At 36.2% G+C, this 19,496-nt stretch overlaps 1 protein-coding gene across 1 annotated transcript; it reads left to right on the top strand.

Moving 5' to 3' along the window:
• The first annotated feature begins 239 nt into the window (after positions 1 to 239).
• TDO2 (tryptophan 2,3-dioxygenase) lies at positions 240 to 19,274 on the top strand. Its single transcript, XM_043566805.1, has 12 exons — positions 240 to 357; positions 576 to 681; positions 2,527 to 2,617; positions 4,850 to 4,920; positions 6,714 to 6,841; positions 8,115 to 8,301; positions 9,554 to 9,661; positions 12,609 to 12,720; positions 14,434 to 14,491; positions 15,985 to 16,064; positions 16,956 to 17,046; positions 18,743 to 19,274. The coding sequence occupies exons 1-12, from the start codon at positions 323 to 325 to the stop codon at positions 18,894 to 18,896; spliced, it is 1,221 nt and encodes a 406-aa protein (XP_043422740.1). The 5' UTR covers positions 240 to 322; the 3' UTR covers positions 18,897 to 19,274.
• Positions 19,275 to 19,496: the final 222 nt, after the last annotated feature.

Raw genomic sequence — 19,496 nt, 5'->3', positions numbered from 1 at the left:
GCCTCCATTGCTTTATTTAATGTTTGTTATTTTGGATATAAAAGCAGAACTTAGCTAGTCAAATGACCTGGTTTGGCAGAATACTCACTTTTTTTAGCAAACAAACTGGCCCCCACACAGATCCCCACTAAAGTTTACAGAGTTCAGCTTCTGTGCCAGTTGAAACTAGAGCCTACCTAAGAGCACAGAGAGAGAACTAACTGATTGGCTGGTGCAGAGCGAGGAGGATATATAAAAGGCCTCTGTGGAACATCTGGGAAGGTCAGTGATATCACCTGTTCAGAGTCAAAACTTGGAGCTTCTCAGACGGTACATTTTCACCATGAGTGGGTGCCCATTTTTAGGAAACAACTTTGGGTGAGTATTTACCTCTATTTTAAGTATGGTTAGGCACTTAGAAATGCCAAGTAAGAACGCTTCAATTTCTGAATTTCAAATGCACTGAAAATTGTCGCCCATATTCTCTTGTTAGAAAATCAACTTTAAAAACAGTAGGAGAATTTTGACTACTCATATTGTTAGTTATTACGCTGTCTCAAGATCTCCTGTTTTCTCCTCACTTATTTAATCTGTAGATGTGCTTTTAAAAAATTGTCCATAGAAGGCAGTGAAGACGACAAATCACAAACCGGTGTGAATAGAGCCAGCAAAGGAGGACTTATCTACGGAAACTACCTGCATGTAAGTGGGAGAGCCCTTACAGTGTTCAGCCTCCATTGTTAGGTGCTAAATTCCACAAAGTGACATTTTCATGTTTTGGGATTTTTTTGTGTTTTTTTTCTCTCAGTCACCAAAAAGTTTTCTGGACCTAATGATATCCCTTTTCACGGAATGTATGCCTTTTCAGCTTTTTAAAGAATAATTCAAGAGACTCATATGTGAAAATTCACCTCTCTGGCAGAGATACAATAGAAGCAGAGGACATTATCTTGAGCAGAAGAGTGTAAATGATAAGATAAAGTGTAGATAACTGGCAGGCATTTCACAACTTGTGTAAATAAGGCATAGTCACTAAATCCCAGCCTAGGTAATTGCGAATGTATCCAGAAAAAATCATTTATTAAATCCTTTATCATAAAGTAGAAATGTTGAAGGTACATGTTTTCTTGAAATCGTTAGTAAATGAAAGAGGGATATTACAAATGAGGTCTTTGGCAATAAGTCTGGGGTCAATTTACAGCGTGTTTGTCTTATATATATATATATTTTTTAATAGACTTTATTGACAGATTGGTTTCCATACAATACCCAGTGCTCATCCCAACAAATGCCCTCCTCAATGCCCATCACCCACTTTTCCCTCCATATTTTTTAAGAAGTGAAATATTTAGACCCTTTGATGCTTTCATTGATGGGTTGCTGAGGATGAGCTGATAAAGAATGTTAAGATCTTCTTAGAATAGGCTCTTCAGGGAACAAAAGAGTGGAAGATGAACAGTGAGCTCAGCAAGTGACCAAATTTTTATCATACTCATTTCAAGAGGCAGAGGGATATGATTTCTCAGTGAGTGTAATGGTATTTTTATGATAGAATCCTACGAATTCTATTCTATCCTACCTATTCTCTTTCTTCTGAAGAGAATAAAAATCATAAATTTAACTCATTCTTTATAAGACTCATGCACTGTTGAAAAAATAGATTGCTTCCTGAGAATTTGGGAACTGAGGAATTTTTTTTCAGTATCGTATTCTACTTTTTTTTTTTAATTTTTTTTTTTTCCAACGTTTATTTATTTTTGGGACAGAGAGAGACAGAGCATGAACGGGGGAGGGGCAGAGAGAGAGGGAGACACAGAATGGAAACAGGCTCCAGGCTCTGAGCCATCAGCCCAGAGCCCGACGCGGGGCTCGAACTCACGGACTGCGAGATCGTGACCTGGCTGAGGTCGGACGCTTAACCGACTGCGCCACCCAGGCGCCCCTACTTTTTTTTTTTTAATGTTTACTTAATTTTGAGAGAGAGAGTGAAAGAGAAAGAGAGAATGCAAGTGGGGGAGGGGCAGAAGGAGGGGGACAGAGGATTTGAAGGACTCACCCTGACAGTAGTTTCAGTGCAGCAAGCACAATGTGGGGCTTGAACTCATGAACCCACGAGATCATGACCTGAGCCAAAGTTGGATGCTCAACTGACTGAGCCACCCAGGAGCCCCTTGTATTCTACTTCTTATTAAAATTAATAAAAAAAAAAATAAAACAAGTTTTACAATTTCAAAATTAATCCTTCTTTTTTAAAATCTTTTTTTAGCCTTATTGAAATATAACTGATGTATAACATTGTGTAAATTTGAATTATATAACGTGTTAATTTGACACACATATATTGCAAAATGATTACCATCATAACACTAGCTAACATCTGCATGGCGTCACATAATTACCATTTCTCTTTGTGGTGAGGACATTTAGGACCTACTCTCTTAGCAACAGTTTATTAACTATAATCCCCATGCTATATATTAGAGCCCCATGATTTATCCATCGTATGGAAGTTTATACAAAATTGGCCTTTCTATTTTTTGTTTAAAGTTGGAAAAGGTTTTGAACGCACAAGAACTTCAAAGTGAAATAAAAGGAAATAAAATCCATGACGAACATCTTTTTATCATAACTCATCAAGGTAAGTTGAACAAAAGGTTGGACAGTAACTATTCCACAGGCATTTCCCAACAATAATGAGGAAACCTACAATTCTTTTAATTATAAGATGGCCAAAGACTAAAAAATCCCTTCTGTTAGAAATCCTTGAGAATATTTTACTGCCAGGTAAATTCTCATAAGGCATCCTTCTAGGGTTTATAACTGTCTTCTTTATGGTTTTTTTTTTTTTTTTTTTTTACTGTTATTTGGATCAGGGAGGACTTTCTCTTTTTCCTAAATCCAAGGAAACTTTCTGTCCCTTGTAATTCACAAAAACATTACAAGCTAACAAGTTACTATTTTTCAACTTGGAACTTTAAAAAACTATTTTCAAGAAATAGATCACTGAAATGTATTGTGACTTTACACAATCGTATATAAATCTGGTAGTAAACGTAAATGTTAAATTTGCCTAAAATGTATGTTTATTCTCTCCAGACTTCTTACCTCTGGGCAGTGGCTTTTAACATAGGAATCCATGACTTTGGGAGTTTAGAAAGTCCCTGAACTCTTAAAATTGTGTTCAAAATTTCATGAATATGTATCTTAAAGAGGTCCATGGCCCCAGAATATTAAAATTTACTCTAAGATTGTTGGTGTCATAATATTGTCGAATGTCTGACCATGACCAATGTCTCATGGTAGTCGGTGCCCCATTTCTAAACATGCTTCTTTTTCCTACCAGTTCTTTGTATCTTTTCCTCAAATGGTTGTTTAACTGGCTGGTTAAAATGAGCAAGTCCTCAGAGTGAAAAAATAAAGATGGAAAATAAGTGGCTTGATATGTTGTTACTTCTCCTGTTTTCACGTTTACATTTTTATTGGTGACTTAGGCCAAGACAAAATCAGTAGAAGAGGAATTGTGGCAGGGTAGCACAAATTTGGGGACAGAAAATTGTTTAGAATCCCACCTCTACTATTATAAATTGTGTGACTTTGGTCAGGTGTCTTGACCAATGATTCTACTTCTCTGTTTATAAAATGGAGAGAATGACTTTATCTTCTTGTTCATAGAGTTCTCGTGAAGACGAAATGAGTTAATGTGCCTTGAGCCCTTAGCCCAAGGTATGGCACATAATAAGCATCCAAAAAATGGAAGTATCATTATTTGATAGGGAGACTTTCCTTCCATCCTTCAGCTACAACATGTGGTCAGTGGGTCACAGAACAAGCCACACAAAATAAAACTTGAAAAAAAGATACAGAAACCGATTAATAAATATTTGATTTGTTCTTTGTCCAAATATGAAAATTAAATCCCTGAAGGTCTCCTTAAATATAATTTAAAATTATAATTTGAGGGGCGCCTGGGTGGCACAGTCGGTTAAGCGTCCGACTTCAGCCAGGTCACGATCTTGCGGTCCATGAGTTCGAGCCCCGCGTCGGGCTCTGGGCTGATGGCTCAGAGCCTGGAGCCTGTTTCCGATTCTGTGTCTCCCTCTCTCTCTGCCCCTCCCTCGTTCATGCTCTGTCTCTCTCTGTCCCAAAAATAAATAAACGTTGAAAAAAAAATTAAAAAAAAAAATTATAATTTGATTCCTGTAATTAGTACAGAAACATGCCCTTTACCCAAACAATAGCACCAAATAGAATGCACTAGGAATCTCTAGGATTATTGATATTCTATACTCATGTAACAACTACACTGGCTATTTAATTCATTTATTCATAAAATAATTAGCCATGGTTTATCTTATGCCAAGCCCTGTCCTAGGTACTGAGGGGAGCAGAAGAGTATAATGAAGTTTTAGACCATTCATGAGCTTGTCCTCCCATAATATTCTAAGCCTCTAGAAACCAAAATTTTGTCATATTCATTAGGTTAGTGGCCATTAATGTCTCAGTTTATAGATGGAGCTGAGTATCACTGCTTTTCCACACACCTTCAGCATCTGAACAGGAAGTTAGAATTAGATTGTGTGTTATATATTAAAAGACCTAGACAACATATTTGTTGAGAGAAATCAAAATAATAATAATGAATATGAAGCTTGCAGATAAAGTGACTGGCATATTAAAACATCGAAAAAAGAAGGCTATGATAACATTATGACTGATACGCATTTTTAGCATAAAATAAGGCTGTATTGGCATTTATTATTTTTAAATGACATTTTATTTCTTTTTCAATGTGTTAGCCATATCTTTCATGCGATTCTGGTCAAGAAGTGTCCCATAACTTTTCAATTGACAATGATTTTTCTCGTTGCAGCTTATGAACTCTGGTTTAAGCAAATCCTCTGGGAATTAGATTCTGTCCGAGAGATCTTTCAGAACGGCCATGTGAGTTATTATATCACAATATTGGATTTATATATATATATATATTTGGAGAATGTAGAAAAATACTGTTAATTAGAAAAACAATACTAACGAGGGAATTATTACTTAGCAGAAACATTTAAAAAACTTTTCTGAGTGGACACGAATGTAGTGATACTTTCCCCATGCCATTGCTGCCTTCCAGCTACACATGGCTCTAAGGGTCCTTTCAAGTTTCAGTTTCAGGCCCCTTGTTTAGAACTTGATTTTTTTCCCCCTTGAAGAAAGTTGTTATGTATGATGGTAGATTGCCAATATAGCTAATATAGATCCTTTAGTTAAAAGGTATCAGGATTGTATTTCTTTTCTTTTCTTTTTTAATGTTTATTTTTGAGAGAGAGACAGAGACAGAGGGAGAGAGAGAGAGAGAAAGCATGAGCAAGGGAAGGAGGGCAGAGAGAGAGGGAGACACAGAAGCCAAAGTAGGCTCTAGGCACTCTGAGCTGTCAGCACAGACAGCGATGTGGGGCCTGAACTCACAAACTGTGAGATCATGACCTGAGCCAAAGTCGGATGCTTAACCGACTGAGCCACCCAGGCGCCCCTCAGGATTGTATTTGTAATGAATATTTGCTGTAGGAAGATAGGAACAATGATGAGGAAGTGAAACAGTAAGAAAGGAAGAGGCAGGAAGAGAGTAGTAGAAGAAAGAAAAAGAGAAAAGAGAAGAGGAAGAAGGGAATACAGAGGGAAAGCCTGGAGAGGCTCAAGAGTGGGAGGAGAGCAGAGCAGAGCTGAAGGGCACTTCCCCACCTCCCAGCCTGCCTCTTGCTCCCACACACCTTCCCCAAGCAGCACACAGCCTGAGGTCCTGGCCTTTGAGCCCCTGCTCCTAGAGAACTCTGCACAGACAGTACTCTTCCTACACATATGTATACAATTCCCATTTATGTTAAAGGCAACTTCTGGGCCCTCAGTAAAGAGCAGATTTGTCAAGGTGTTGCTTAACCCTAACACAGAAGTGTCCATGTTTCTTTGACCTGTATTTCTAGAAACAAACTAAGAGAGAAATTTACTTTGAAATCATTGGACATTGGGTTCCAAAATTGACTTCTCACTTGCTTCCATATAATTTTCTATTTTAAAGAAAGACTAATGGAAGTGCCTGGGTGGCTCAGTCGGTTGAGCGTCCAACTTCGGCTCAGGTCACGATCTCATGGTTTGTGGGTTCAAGCCCCACGTTGGGCTCTGTGCTGACAGCTCAGAGCCTGGAGTCTGCTTAGGAATCTGTGTCTCCATCTCTCTTTTCACCTCCTCCACTCACAGTCTGTCTCTGTGTCTCAAAAATAAATAAACGTTGAAATAAAAAGACTACCGATTCCAATTTTGCACACAATCTTTGCACACAACTTATAGTTGCTATTCATATTCAATATATATGGATGGCAAATGTTAACTCCAGTGTTCCTCTTTAAATTAGAGAGAAAGTTGGGGCGCCTGGGTGGCGCAGTCGGTTAAGCGTCCGACTTCAGCCAGGTCATGATCTCGCGGTCCATGAGTTCGAGCCCCGCATCAGGCTCTGGGCTAATGGCTCAGAGCCTGGAGCCTGTTTCCGATTCTGTGTCTCCCTCTCTCTCTGCCCTTCCCCCGTTCATGCTCTGTCTCTCTCTGTCCCCAAAATAAATAAACGTTGAAAAAAAATTAAAAAAAAAATAAAATAGAAAGTTAATAGGAATGCACTGTGGTTTGTAGTCTATCTTGTATCTTCTAGAAATCAGAACCGATTACTCAATGTTTCATTTCTTAACTCTCAGGTTAGGGATGAAAGGAACATGCTTAAGGTTGTTACTCGAATGCACCGAGTGGCAGTGATCCTTAAGCTACTGGTGCAGCAATTTTCTGTTCTGGAAACGATGACAGCCTTGGACTTCAATGATTTCAGGTGTGTACATGTGGCTTTGTAATAATGCAGCGCGGTTTACCTTTCCATTCCAGTGGGGTAAGAAGAGAACATGTGTGCTATGTGCTCTTTGAGTAAGAAGCCTGTCCTCCTGACCCTGTGTCACTATAAACATGCGGGGATCTTAATCTCAAAGCATTTGAGAAGTTATTAAAAATCATTCATCACTCACTTTTACATATGGACATAATATTATGATTGCTTGATTTCAATTCATTTTTTGTGCCCTGTTTTTATCTCAAAAGAACGTTGCACTTGATCTTAGGCAAAAGGCCAAGAAGCCACTGCAATGAATTTTGGACAACTTATCAAAATGGCTAACGTGGCTGAGACAATACATACAACTAAATTAAAAAGAAATTAAAAACTAAAAATAAAAGAGAAACAAGAGTTGATGGGATGCCTGTCAGCAAACCTGTCAGTTTAAGTTATGAATTGAACTATAAATTTTAGCTGTGCATTTCCAGGCGGGCAAAGCCATATTTGTACTTTTTAAAAGGCTTTTTTCATGCCAACATTTGAGAAGAGATTTTCTTTAAGAGTACCAGGTGAATTTAATGATGTAATAGGCTGTCTCCAACACGTGTGACAGTCAGGGGTTTAAAAATCCCTTGTGGTGGATTTAAAAATTTGAAGACTTACAACCAATTAGATGAAGGAAGCTTAGAAGGATAGAAGCGTTTGGGTGGTTGTGGGGTGGGAGTAAGAACATTTTTTGATTGCCTGTTTTGTGTGAGGCATTATCTCATTTGTTTTACTGGTAGGATCTCGTTGGTATACTTAATACTAGGTAGTGAGATCAATAATAACATCCAAGAATATAAATTTTAAGAGGGATTAAATAATATTTATAAAGAATCTTTCAGCACTATAGAATAAAAATACTGTTCAATGTACACCTGTCTTTACCTTAGGAAACAAATTTGTACACAAACACATAAACATATATGTATCTATATGTGTGTGTGTATATATATATATATACACACACACATATATGCCATTTCCCAAACGATATAAACATGCCGTCTTTAAATTGATTAACTGACAGCAACAGTGATGTTTAGGTAGCTCAATTTTCTTTCTTTGGGAGGATCAAACCCCAGGTCCAACTCTAGGCAGTTATGTGTTCTCGGTGATGTCCAAGAGAGTAAAACTAAGGATCTTTCACAACAGAAGAAAGCATTACAGTGATTTACAATGTCAACTCCTGTCATCTTTCTTTTCTCTTCCCTTCCTCCTTTTATTCTCAAAGAGAGTACTTGTCTCCAGCCTCAGGCTTCCAGAGTTTGCAATTCCGACTGTTAGAAAACAAGATAGGTGTTCTTCAGAGTTTGAGGGTCCCTTACAACAGAAGACATTATCGTGATAACTTCAGAGGAGAAGATAATGAACTGCTACTTAAATCCGAGCAGGAAAAAACACTACTTCAACTAGTGGAGGTACATGCTCAAATACTGTCTCTAAAGTCTAACTCCCCACATCTTGTTAATTGCGCTTCTGCTACATGGAAGTTTTAAAACTCAAAGGTTTTGTCACATTCATGGTAAATAAGAACAGAAAGACTTTAAAGGAATGCTTCAACTCAAGTAATTGAAATATTTAAACTATTAAGAACTCCCTTGAGAATTTCAGAAATATTTATATAACAACTCTATGTTAATATTTAATCGCCTTCTTATCTTATAAAATGATTCCTTTAAACAACCCTGCTAAACAACATTTAACTAGCTGATTTTAACACCGAGTGTAGTTAATTATTCAGTGAGCTTTATTCTCTAAAATATTCCATTATTGAAAAGTTCCACAAGTTGTGTGTTTTTCTCAATTAAACTAAATTACTAAGAGTATAATCTTCAGAATTTGTTCCTTTCATATCTTAATTCCCCATGGGTCTATAAAAGGTCTTGAGGGATTACTGTTTTTTCACAAGTAAATTATTAAATAAAGATTATATGGTCTTGATTTCCTTCACAAGGGTTTTTCCTTTGCAAATTAAAAATTTCTTTTAGTGACTTATACTTTGCACACGGATCCCCTGGGTATTGTAAATGTGGACTTAGGTTAATATAGTATATATAACTCCAAATAACAGCTCATAAAGATACGGAGGGAAAGAGTCACAAAGTTAATTTCAAAACCAAAAATAGGTCAGATGAGGATCCATAGGTGCACAAATTTTGTTTCATTTCTACATTAAAAAGTCTTGTATATGCAAAAAAAAAAAAAAAAAAAGGTTTGTGGACTCTTAAAATAGCTGAGTGTTTAGTTGATTTCAGATTTCAAAGTTGCCTAGATACCATGCTCCTACATTTAGAAGAGATCATATGATATGCATGTCATAATTCCTTCATATCCTAAGACATAAGGTATTTTGAGAATAAACCAGAAGACTTCATTAAAACAACATTTAGATATGTTCATAGACTTATAGAACAAAATTGGAATTTCTGTAATAACACATTTCTTAATAAATACAGAGTAAACATTATTAATATGATTGCTTTAAAGATTAAGAAATGAAATGTAATAAATTGCTATTCATTAAATGAATAAATTTAAGGGAAAGAGAAATATTTATATACAAAAAAACTTATGACATACTTCCTATTTCAAGTTCATAGATGTTAAGTACAATGTATTTTATATATTTGAAATTTTATAATATATTTACTTAAAAAAATAATACTTCAGGCGTGGCTGGAAAGAACACCAGGTTTAGAGCCACATGGATTTAACTTCTGGGGAAAGCTTGAAAACAACATTCTCAAGGGCCTGGAAGAAGAATTCACAAGAATTCAGGTACTTATGATGCCATAAGTAAATATATTTACTACAGATGAAGTATTGAAAATTTTATTTAACAAATCCCTAATTTTCTTTTAAACGTTCATTTTTCTTATATTCTTTTTCTTTCACAAATGCATCTACACAAAATATATTACATGGTTGATTTTATTTTATTTATGTACAATAGAAATTAAAGTAATAAGTTCATTCTGGGCAAGATTTTGTGTTTGATAAATATATAAGATTAATAGACCTTTTTTACTTCTATCAAAAATTTCATATCATGACCAATTCTAGACAGAAGTAGGCTCACAAAAGACCAGTCAACCAAAGATATCCTGGGTCCTTCTTAACTGCTGTCAGTTACAAATTTCTTTCACTTGAGAAACATACTGTTGATTCCTCATTTCCCTCAAGCTACAGCCCCTCCGCCACCGTCCTCTCTTCATTACTAAATTTCTTGAAAGAATTATTTCAATTCTATGTCTGGAAAGGCTGTATCTGGAGAAGCCATATCAGGTAGTGCTTACAGCAAGGACGTTGAAATCTCATTATATGGGTTCAAGTCCCACCTTCACCTCTTAATAACTGTAACATTGAACTTCTTCTGTTACTTAACCTCCCTTTGCTTCACTTTCACTAATGGTAAAACAGAAAATAAGAGTATCTACCTAGTAAAACAGAAAATAAGAGTATCTACCTTGTAGAGTTATTATGAGCATTTAATTAGATTAACATTGGTAAGGTATTTAGAACAGTAGTTAGCATAATTATTTCTTTTCCTTTCGTCTAATCCTCAACCCAGACCAGTCTATCTTCTTGTCCCATCATTCACAGATGGCCTCTAGGTATGTAAATTCAATGGCCATTTTTAATTTACTTGATCTCCTAGTGGCATTCAATAATAATGACTACTTACTCTTACTTGAATATTTTTCCCCCTTGGATTTGGTACATAACATTCGGTCTTCCTTTAATTCTATGGCCCTATTGTCTTGATTTGTTTCCTTTATTGGCTCATTTTTCTTTCTCAGACCTGTGGGTGGTGGGATTTCACAATGCATTGGCTTAGACCCCTGTATTCTCTCTCTACTCTTTCCCTAGATGAACTCATTTATACCCACTGTTTCAATAGTTACTACTATGCCAATAACTCCCAAACATTTATCTCCAGCATTGATATCTCCTTTCATTTCAAATGACATATTTGACACCTTACTTTATAATTTCCTCCTAGTCCTCTCAAAAACATAATGATAAAACCAAACTTAAAAACAATTTTCTCTTCCTTCCTCTCTCATGTCAACTTAGTCATCTACAAGTTGAAGAAGTTTTTCTCTTATAAACCATCTTGTTTGTCCAGTCTGAAATGTACAATTGATCTTTGGTACCTCCCTCTTGCTCAATCACTTCTTCAAGTTATCACCAAATCCTACCAATTTTACCTTCTAAATAGCTCTCAGATATCTCCATTGAATGTACCACCACCAATCAAGTGCAAACTGCTATTACTTTTCACCTGGACTTATAATATTCTCTCAACTATTCTACACTTCTCCCCAATATGACTCCATCCCAATCTATTCTCCATACTGCAGTTGAAACAATCTTCTCAAAGGGCAGAACTGATCACATTTTGCTTTTGCATGAAACCCATGTCTCCCTATTGTTTTTAAAATGAAGATAAACGTCTTTAACATAGTCTTCAAGGTGTTTTCAGATTTCATGTTGTCCAACCATACTGAATTTCCTTAAGTTGAATTTAGTTCTTTGAATTTACCACCATTTCACAGTCTTTTTATATGTTTTTCTCTGGGCTCGGAATATTCTTCCGCAGGTGGCTCCTTCCCATTCTGCAGGTTGTGGCTCAAGGAAAACTCCTTCAGAAAGATCTCCCCTGACCTCCTCATTACTATAATTTATCATGGCATTATGCTTCTCCTATATGCTACTATCAATGTTTGCAATGTAATGCCAAGGTGATTATTTGTGTGTCTTATTCCCATCAGATAATATGCGCATGAGATCAGGGAACTAGATTTTTTTAAGTGTATTTATTTATTTTGAGAGAGAGAGAGAGAGAGAGAGAGAGAGAGAGAGAGAGAAGGTGAGGGGCAAAGAGAGAGAGGGAGAGAAAGAGAATCCCAAGCAGACTCCTCACTGTCAGCACAGAGCCCAATGCAGGGCTCAAATGCACTATTGTAATATCATGACCTGAACCAAAACCAAGAGTCAGACACTTAACCAACTGAGCCACCCAAGCACCCAAGAAACTCAATTTTTACTCACCTTATCTCTATCACCTTAGCATGACATTTACTAAATAAATGAATAATTAACTGACAATCATGTGCCTACAAGTTCTTACCACACGAGCCATCATTCAGACAAATGGAAAATAATTGAGTTAACTAATTTTTGTGTCAGCTCAATTAATTAAGTTGTAAGTAAAGCATTTGTTGGAGGCAGAAGAGTAAGAATTTCCTGAAATGAATCAATAGATATCAAATGAACAAATATCTGCGGGTGAAAAGTATCTAACAAATTATATTTATAAAATACTGAGTATAGAATATTAATAGAGTTAATAGTTTTTCTGACTGGAAATTCTTAACTTTTCCTTTATTTCCTTTCCTGTGATAAAAAACTGTTGTCTAAAATTAGATCATTACCGACTACTCGTAGTTACTTCCGGTTTTGCCCAATCTGAGTCCATTTCTCATGATATTGATGAAAATCTCTCATGAGGTTAACAAATCACGTAAACTTAAATAAAAGGATAGAACCAGTGAGTGTCAAGAAGACCCATGTCATAATTTGTTGTGATATTAGATGTTACGGTAAGTTTTCCAAGTATACCCTTTCTGCTCCTGGTGAGTCTATTGCTCACAAAAGATGTTTTCCAAAATAAGAATCTATGATCTCTCTTGGGAATATTAATGCAATATTTCTCCTAAAGGCTAAGGAAGAATCGGAGGAAAAGGAGGAACAAATGGCTGAATTTCGGAAACAAAAAGAGGTGTTACTCTCCTTATTTGATGAGAAACGTCACGAACATCTCCTCAGTAAAGGTATTTTATTCTAAGGATCCTTTCCCCGGAATGTATGCCTGTGAGCTCAAAATATCAAACCTCACGTGGGGGAAATAAAATGAAAATTTATATTCCACTTACAGAAACAAGAACTGGGTTCATTTTATCTGTTACAACCTTATGAAGAAGTTCACATGCTCAGTTCATCTTAAAGACTTTAGTCAGAAGCTTTCGTAATATGCATCAGCCGCGCTGGATACCAAGAGAAATTGAATATGAGTTTGCAATTAGTTCACAGCCTAATAGGGATGGAAATGAAGACAATCGGTGTAATTGTAAACAGTACAGTAGCAGCAGGAGACCAAAAGAATAACTACTGTGAGGGCTGGGGTGGCTTGCCAGAGGAAAGAAGTTTCCCAAGCAGACCAGGGAAAGCACATATTTAGCCCCTCTGGCATAATTAACATTGGGCTATTATTTTCTGAAACCAATTGACCAGTATAATCAATACTTTCATTATATAACTCTTTTATATGTTGAAAATTTTTGTGTTCATTTGTATTTGGACCTTTTATTATAAAGTACTTATAAGCCTTACAAGTTATAAACTTATATAAGTGATATATATATAGGCAGAATAGAAGTAAATATTAATTTTTATAACATTAGTATAAGGCATAGCAGTATATGAAATTAGTATGAAATCCTGCAAACTTAAATGTTGTTAGGCCCAGTTTTCTATAAAACCTCTGTAAAGAATAGCAAAATTTTGTTTTTCTGCCGATAGAGCAAAGCCTTTTATCAGAGCACACATATAAGATTTTGTTTTAATGTTTTACTTTACTTTTGAGAGAGAGAGAGAGAGAAAGACAGAGTGGGAACGAGGGAGGGGCAGAGAGAGAGACAGGGAGACACAGAATCCTAAGCAGGCTTCAGGCTCTGAGCTGTCAGCACAGAGCCAGATGTAGGACTGAAACTCACCAGCAGCGAGATCATGACTGAGCTGAAGTCAGATGCTTAACCAACTGAGCCACCCAGGCACCCCTATGAGATTTTATATAAGGGTTGTACTCCTTGAAGCTGAGTGATTTTAAGTAATCTAAGTGATTTTAAGTGAATCAGAAAATTACTTTCAAATGAACCTCAGAATGAATCTTATTTAACTTTTTTAAAAATAAGTCATTTTACGGTTTGACTTGAAAAATATATTTGTTTTATCATGGAAGTTAAGTGTTTTCTATATCAAGTTTTCCTAATATGATATTTAAAGGTTTTGAAAATTTAAAGTGCATATATATTACATATATATTTAAAGTGTGTATATGTATAATATGTATTACATATGTATTTAAAGTATGTATATATATGTTTGCTTTTTAAAATCTAAGGAATAAAGGGGCGCCTGGGTGGCGCAGTCGGTTAAGCGTCCGACTTCAGCCAGGTCACGATCTCGCGGTCTGTGAGTTCAAGCCCCGTGTCGGGCTCTGGGCTGATGGCTCAGAGCCTGGAGCCTGTTTCGGATTCTGTGTCTCCCTCTCTCTCTGCCCCTCCCCCGTTCATGCTCTGTCTCTCTCTGTCCCAAAAATAAATAAACGTTGAAAAAAAAAATTAAAAAAAAATAAATAAAATCTAAGGAATAAAAAATTTAAATAAAACTTTACATTTAAAACTTAATTATTTAAGGTGATGACCAAAATTAATATGACTGACCTAAATTTCTCATTAAATTAAAACTTGCTATGTATCTTACAGGTGAAAGAAGACTGTCATACAGAGCACTTCAGGGGGCCTTGATGATATATTTTTACAGGTAAAAGCAAATTAGAAGAGTAGAAGCAGAAATTGAGGAGTGGATACAGATAACACAAAAAGTATAAAGCTTATTTTTTCAGCAGTCAGTCCAATATGTAGCTATGCCATTTATTTCTGTTTTCTTCACATGTTCTGTATGTTTTTTATCGTAAATGTTGTTAATAAATATTTAGAGCATAAAAAAAAAAGTATAAAGCTTAGGTGCCTGGGTGGCTCAGTTGGTTAAGCATCTGACTTTGGCTCAGGTCATGATCTTGTGGTTCGTAAGTTCAAGTCTTAAGCCTGCTTCAGATTCTGTGTCTCCCTCTCTCTCTGTCCCTCCCCCACTCACACTCTGTCTCTCCCCTCTCTCAAAAATAAATAAACATTAAAGCATAGAGCTTATAAATTGCAATCATAGTTTAAAAAAGTCATTTAGTTTGGGGTAAAACTTAGAAAATAATTGTGAAAAGTTCACTAGTTTTTTCTTTTAGAGAGTATGAGTATAATTTTATCCCTATAGTGGGCAGAAATATACATATATACACACACTAGTTAATTAAACATCTTTGTAATTAAATTCCACAATACATCATATGACGTTAAGTGTCCTAAAAAGCCAAAGTGTAATCTACCTCAGAAACTCGGTCATAAAATGTGTCCCATCATTACACAAGGTTGTAGAGTTATTCCTATCTTATGAAATTAAAAAAACAAGTGGGTAAAATGAAAACACCTTTATAAATTGTTCTCTTTATCCTGCAATTTCAAGTAAAATTGTCTTCACTGTCTGAAGTGTTTGAGGTTTCCCTTAAATGTCCACCTACTCCCATAACATGTGTATAAAGGCCTCATCTTCATGTGTCATAACTTAAATGTGTCAGAACGATGGAGAGCACACAAGCAAACATTAAAAACAGCAACAAAAGTAAAATCTCTGTTTACTGGGCCTCTTACTTGTATTTATTTGATTTTTTTAATCTTCTTAAATTCATTTCCTCAGAAATATCAATAAAATCTTTTGACTCTTTTCCTAAATCCCTACTAAATCTGTGCCATTCAAGTTCACGCCTTGGAAGCAGAAAATGTACTGAGATTTGTTGAATGATTAGAAGAAAGGACAAAACATACAGATTAGAGGAAATAAAGGGCAGTTTTTGTTTTTATGTTTTAATATCTTTGCCCAGAAGAAGTTTTTGAGTGGTATTAGCTGGTGAATCTGAGATAGTGTATATTTACCATTTAATAAGAATCAATGTTAGCTGTGACTCTGACTGGTTACTTCATGTACATTATATGGAATATTCTAGACTCTTTACACAAATGCTGTAAGATGAGCAGTAGTATCTTCATTTTTGAGATGAAGAAACTAAGACTGAGACAGTAATCCAGAGCTGCTACAGCTCTTAAGAGGCAAAGTTCACATTTGTTTCTGGGGCCAACAGATTAGAAAACTCCTGCCCCTCTGAACACCCTGGATTTGCTTCAATAGACTTATTATTTCTCCTTTAGGGAAGAGCCTAGATTCCAGGTCCCTTTTCAGTTGCTGACTTCTCTCATGGACATAGATGCACTCATGACCAAATGGAGATGTAAGTCTGCCCACACCTCCCAACACTACCACCCAGCCTTGATAATCCTTTTCCCCATCCTGTTTCTTTACTCCTTTTCTCTGTCTGCTCTTGTTCCCACTATCTTTTCTTTCCTCATTTGTGTGGGAATGAGGTTTGTTTTTTTTTTTACATCAGCCCGAGTTATTTATTTATTTATTTATTTTTCAAATCAGCCCAATTACTCTCTTCCAGGGCCATTTACCTGGTACACAGAGCAGACACAACACCTAGGGCCCAGAGTACCTTTAGGGGCCCATGAAAATGTATTATTTAATAATCAGAAGAAAAAATTAACTATAGGTTAAAAAAAAGTGTCTTAATATATAACCACAACTTACTCAGCTTTAAGCCAACACAATTTTAAAATATAATTTTATACACATGCACATATATACATATGTATATGTTCATATATATAGGCATATGTGCATGTGTGTATATATACGTATATATGTACATATATACGTATATATACACACATATATATGTGTGTGTGTGTGTGTGTGTGTATGTGTGTGTGTGTGTTTGTGTGTGTGTGTGTGTGTTTCATGGAAGAAGGGACCCATGCGTGAAGACAAAAGTGGCAAGGGCTCCTGAAAGTCATAATGCGGCCCTAAGCCTCCCTATTGTGTTCGCAGGGTAAACATAATGATGGATGGAGTCATATGCATGTAACCTGAACCAAGTGGGGTGCCAGGCAACCTACAGGTTTCATCTGGCTCTCACACGTAAACCTTCCATATGGCTAAGTGATGATAAGGTGTGAACCTTTTCTCAGAAGCAGTAATCATTACCAACCCCTTGTTTTTAGACCATTGTGGAACTAAAGGCAGAAAAATATCCATGGAGTTAATTTGTGTGTTTGCCTAGATAACCACGTGTGCATGGTGCACAGAATGCTGGGCAGCAAAGCTGGCACTGGTGGGTCCTCTGGTTATCAGTATCTGCGCTCAACAGTCAGGTAAGCTGGGGAAATTCACCTGCTTTTCTTGGTGGAAGTCACTGATTTTTTGTTTCTCCGCATACATGTGCATTACCTAGGAAATGTGATTCATACTTGCTCCCATCTGAACCGCTGACAACACATTCATGCTGGCTAGATTAAGGTATTCCTATTAGAGAGGTTGTTGTAAAAATCCTTAGTCCTGGAAGTTCATCCTGAGATGAGATGGGGCAAGGTACCAGTGGCTGCATGACCTGTGAAGATATGAGGGAGTTCATCCACATAGGAATGTTTTCAACTCATTCTGGCCCAAGTTTGGACTAGACTCAAACACTTATCATTCATTCCACTAATGTCCTCATGCCCAGGTGAATGACACAGTGAAAAAATAGTTTGTTCCCTGGTATGACTATTTTCTAAAAACTATTTCCATCTACTCCAGAGAGTGCCCAGAGAGTATTTACAAGAAAAGGGGTCAGTATTTATTTAGCACTTAAAACATGCTAGAGAGATTTCTAGGACATCTGTGTTCTTAACTCACTTAATGTTCACAATATTATAGATGGATATAGAGATAGACATATATGAAAACAGGGAAACTTGCAAAGCTCTTTGGGAAAGGAGAATCAGCTCCAGAATAAATAGATATTCACATTTAGTCCCCCAAATTCTTTATATTGTACATGGCTTTCATCCCTATTCATCCCTATCCCAATTTCAGATTGACAAGTTATAAAACATGCATGCTCAATTTTTCATCATTTTTATAAATTTTCACTTTCCCTAGGAATAAACTCTAGACTAAAAGATTTATAAGATTCATAGGTTTGAATTTTCAGTCCTTACAATACCTTCTCTTTCCCTGGGGATACATTCTCTAAGCATGAAACAGAACATGATTGCCTATAGGACATGAACCCCCACATCAGTGGGTGGTGGGAATAATTAACACAACTAGCATTTCTAGCGTGTCATGATCTCATTATGTCTTTACAAAAGCCCAGTCAGAGGAAGGGATTGTAGTTTTTATTTTACAGAGTTAGGGACCAAGACACTGAGGTTTAGACAACTTGTCCAAGATCACACGAGTTGCAAGTGACAGAGCAGAGCTTGAACTCTAATTTGACCTCAAAGGCAAATGTTCTTCTGCTGTAAAACTGCAACAGTTAAAATGTTTGACACACACAAGAGCTATTGTAAATGTTAAAACCACATTTATAGACATTTATTATGAATCTAAGATGGTACTTCAATTTATTAATCCATTCATGTCAGTTACTTGACAGCTATTTGGCAGGTGGAAAATATTTTCTGATGAACAACTAAGAATTTTGTGTGTTTTCATTTTTAAAAATTTTGCATACCCTCCTTTAAAAGTCAGACACAAGAACACACCCTTATCTTTATGAAGGTAGCATGACAATCATAAGACTCTAGGTTTTAATCTGAACCAACTTGGTCAGGATCAACGAAACATGTAATACTGTTTTATGGCATGAACTTTGGATATGGAATGAAAATAAGGCCATCTTAATGATTATACTCCTTAATTATATATATGTATATATTATATATAATACACAAAATGTAATTTATAATATATAAACATAATATTAAATACTAATTATGGCAAAAAATCATGAAATTTTTTTGTTGAAAAATTTTAAATATTTCATGCCAATGAATCTACATCTGTATATTTGTGTTTTTCCAGTGACAGGTACAAGGTGTTTGTAGATTTATTTAATCTTTCAACATATCTGGTTCCCCGACACTGGATACCGAAGATGAACCCAATTATTCATAAATTCCTTTACACGGCTGAATATTGTGACAGCTCTTACTTCAGCAGTGATGAATCAGATTAAACTCATCTCCAAATCTATGAAGGCATCGATTTCTCAGTCTGTGTTTTTTAAAATTTTCTATGAGTTGTCATGATACATCAAGAGTCCTAATGTAATATATGTATATATATATAGGTAAGCATTGTGGTGCTCTGATTCAATTCTGTAAATAATTTTATTAACTCATTTTTGTAATAATGAATTAAAGAAATTAATTCAGCTGAATTGTAACATTGTACGTAGAAGGTTTTCCTATTAAAACCTCAATGTCCCCTAATAATTACACCTTAAGGTAAACCACTTAACATAATAATCATTATCTCATTTTGTACTTTAATAAGCTTGAAACTTCAGCAATTTCAAATACTTTGTGCAATAAAATGTGTCATTCTACACAAAGAGTTGTACAATCAAAAAGTTTAAGAGAGGGGCGCCTGGGTGGTGCAGTCGGTTAAGCGTCCGACTTCAGCCAGGTCACGATCTCGCGATCTCGCGGTCCGTGAGTTCGAGCCCCGCGTCGGGCTCTGGGCTGATGGCTCAGAGCCTGGAGCCTGTTTCCGATTCTGTGTCTCCCTCTCTCTCTGCCCCTCCCCCGTTCATGCTCTGTCTCTCTCTGTCCCA

Source organism: Prionailurus bengalensis, chromosome B1 (assembly GCF_016509475.1).
Source record: "Prionailurus bengalensis isolate Pbe53 chromosome B1, Fcat_Pben_1.1_paternal_pri, whole genome shotgun sequence".
Lineage (NCBI taxonomy): Eukaryota > Metazoa > Chordata > Mammalia > Carnivora > Felidae > Prionailurus > Prionailurus bengalensis.
Note: the sequence above shows the minus strand (reverse complement) of the source record. Positions and strands in the feature narration are given on the sequence as shown.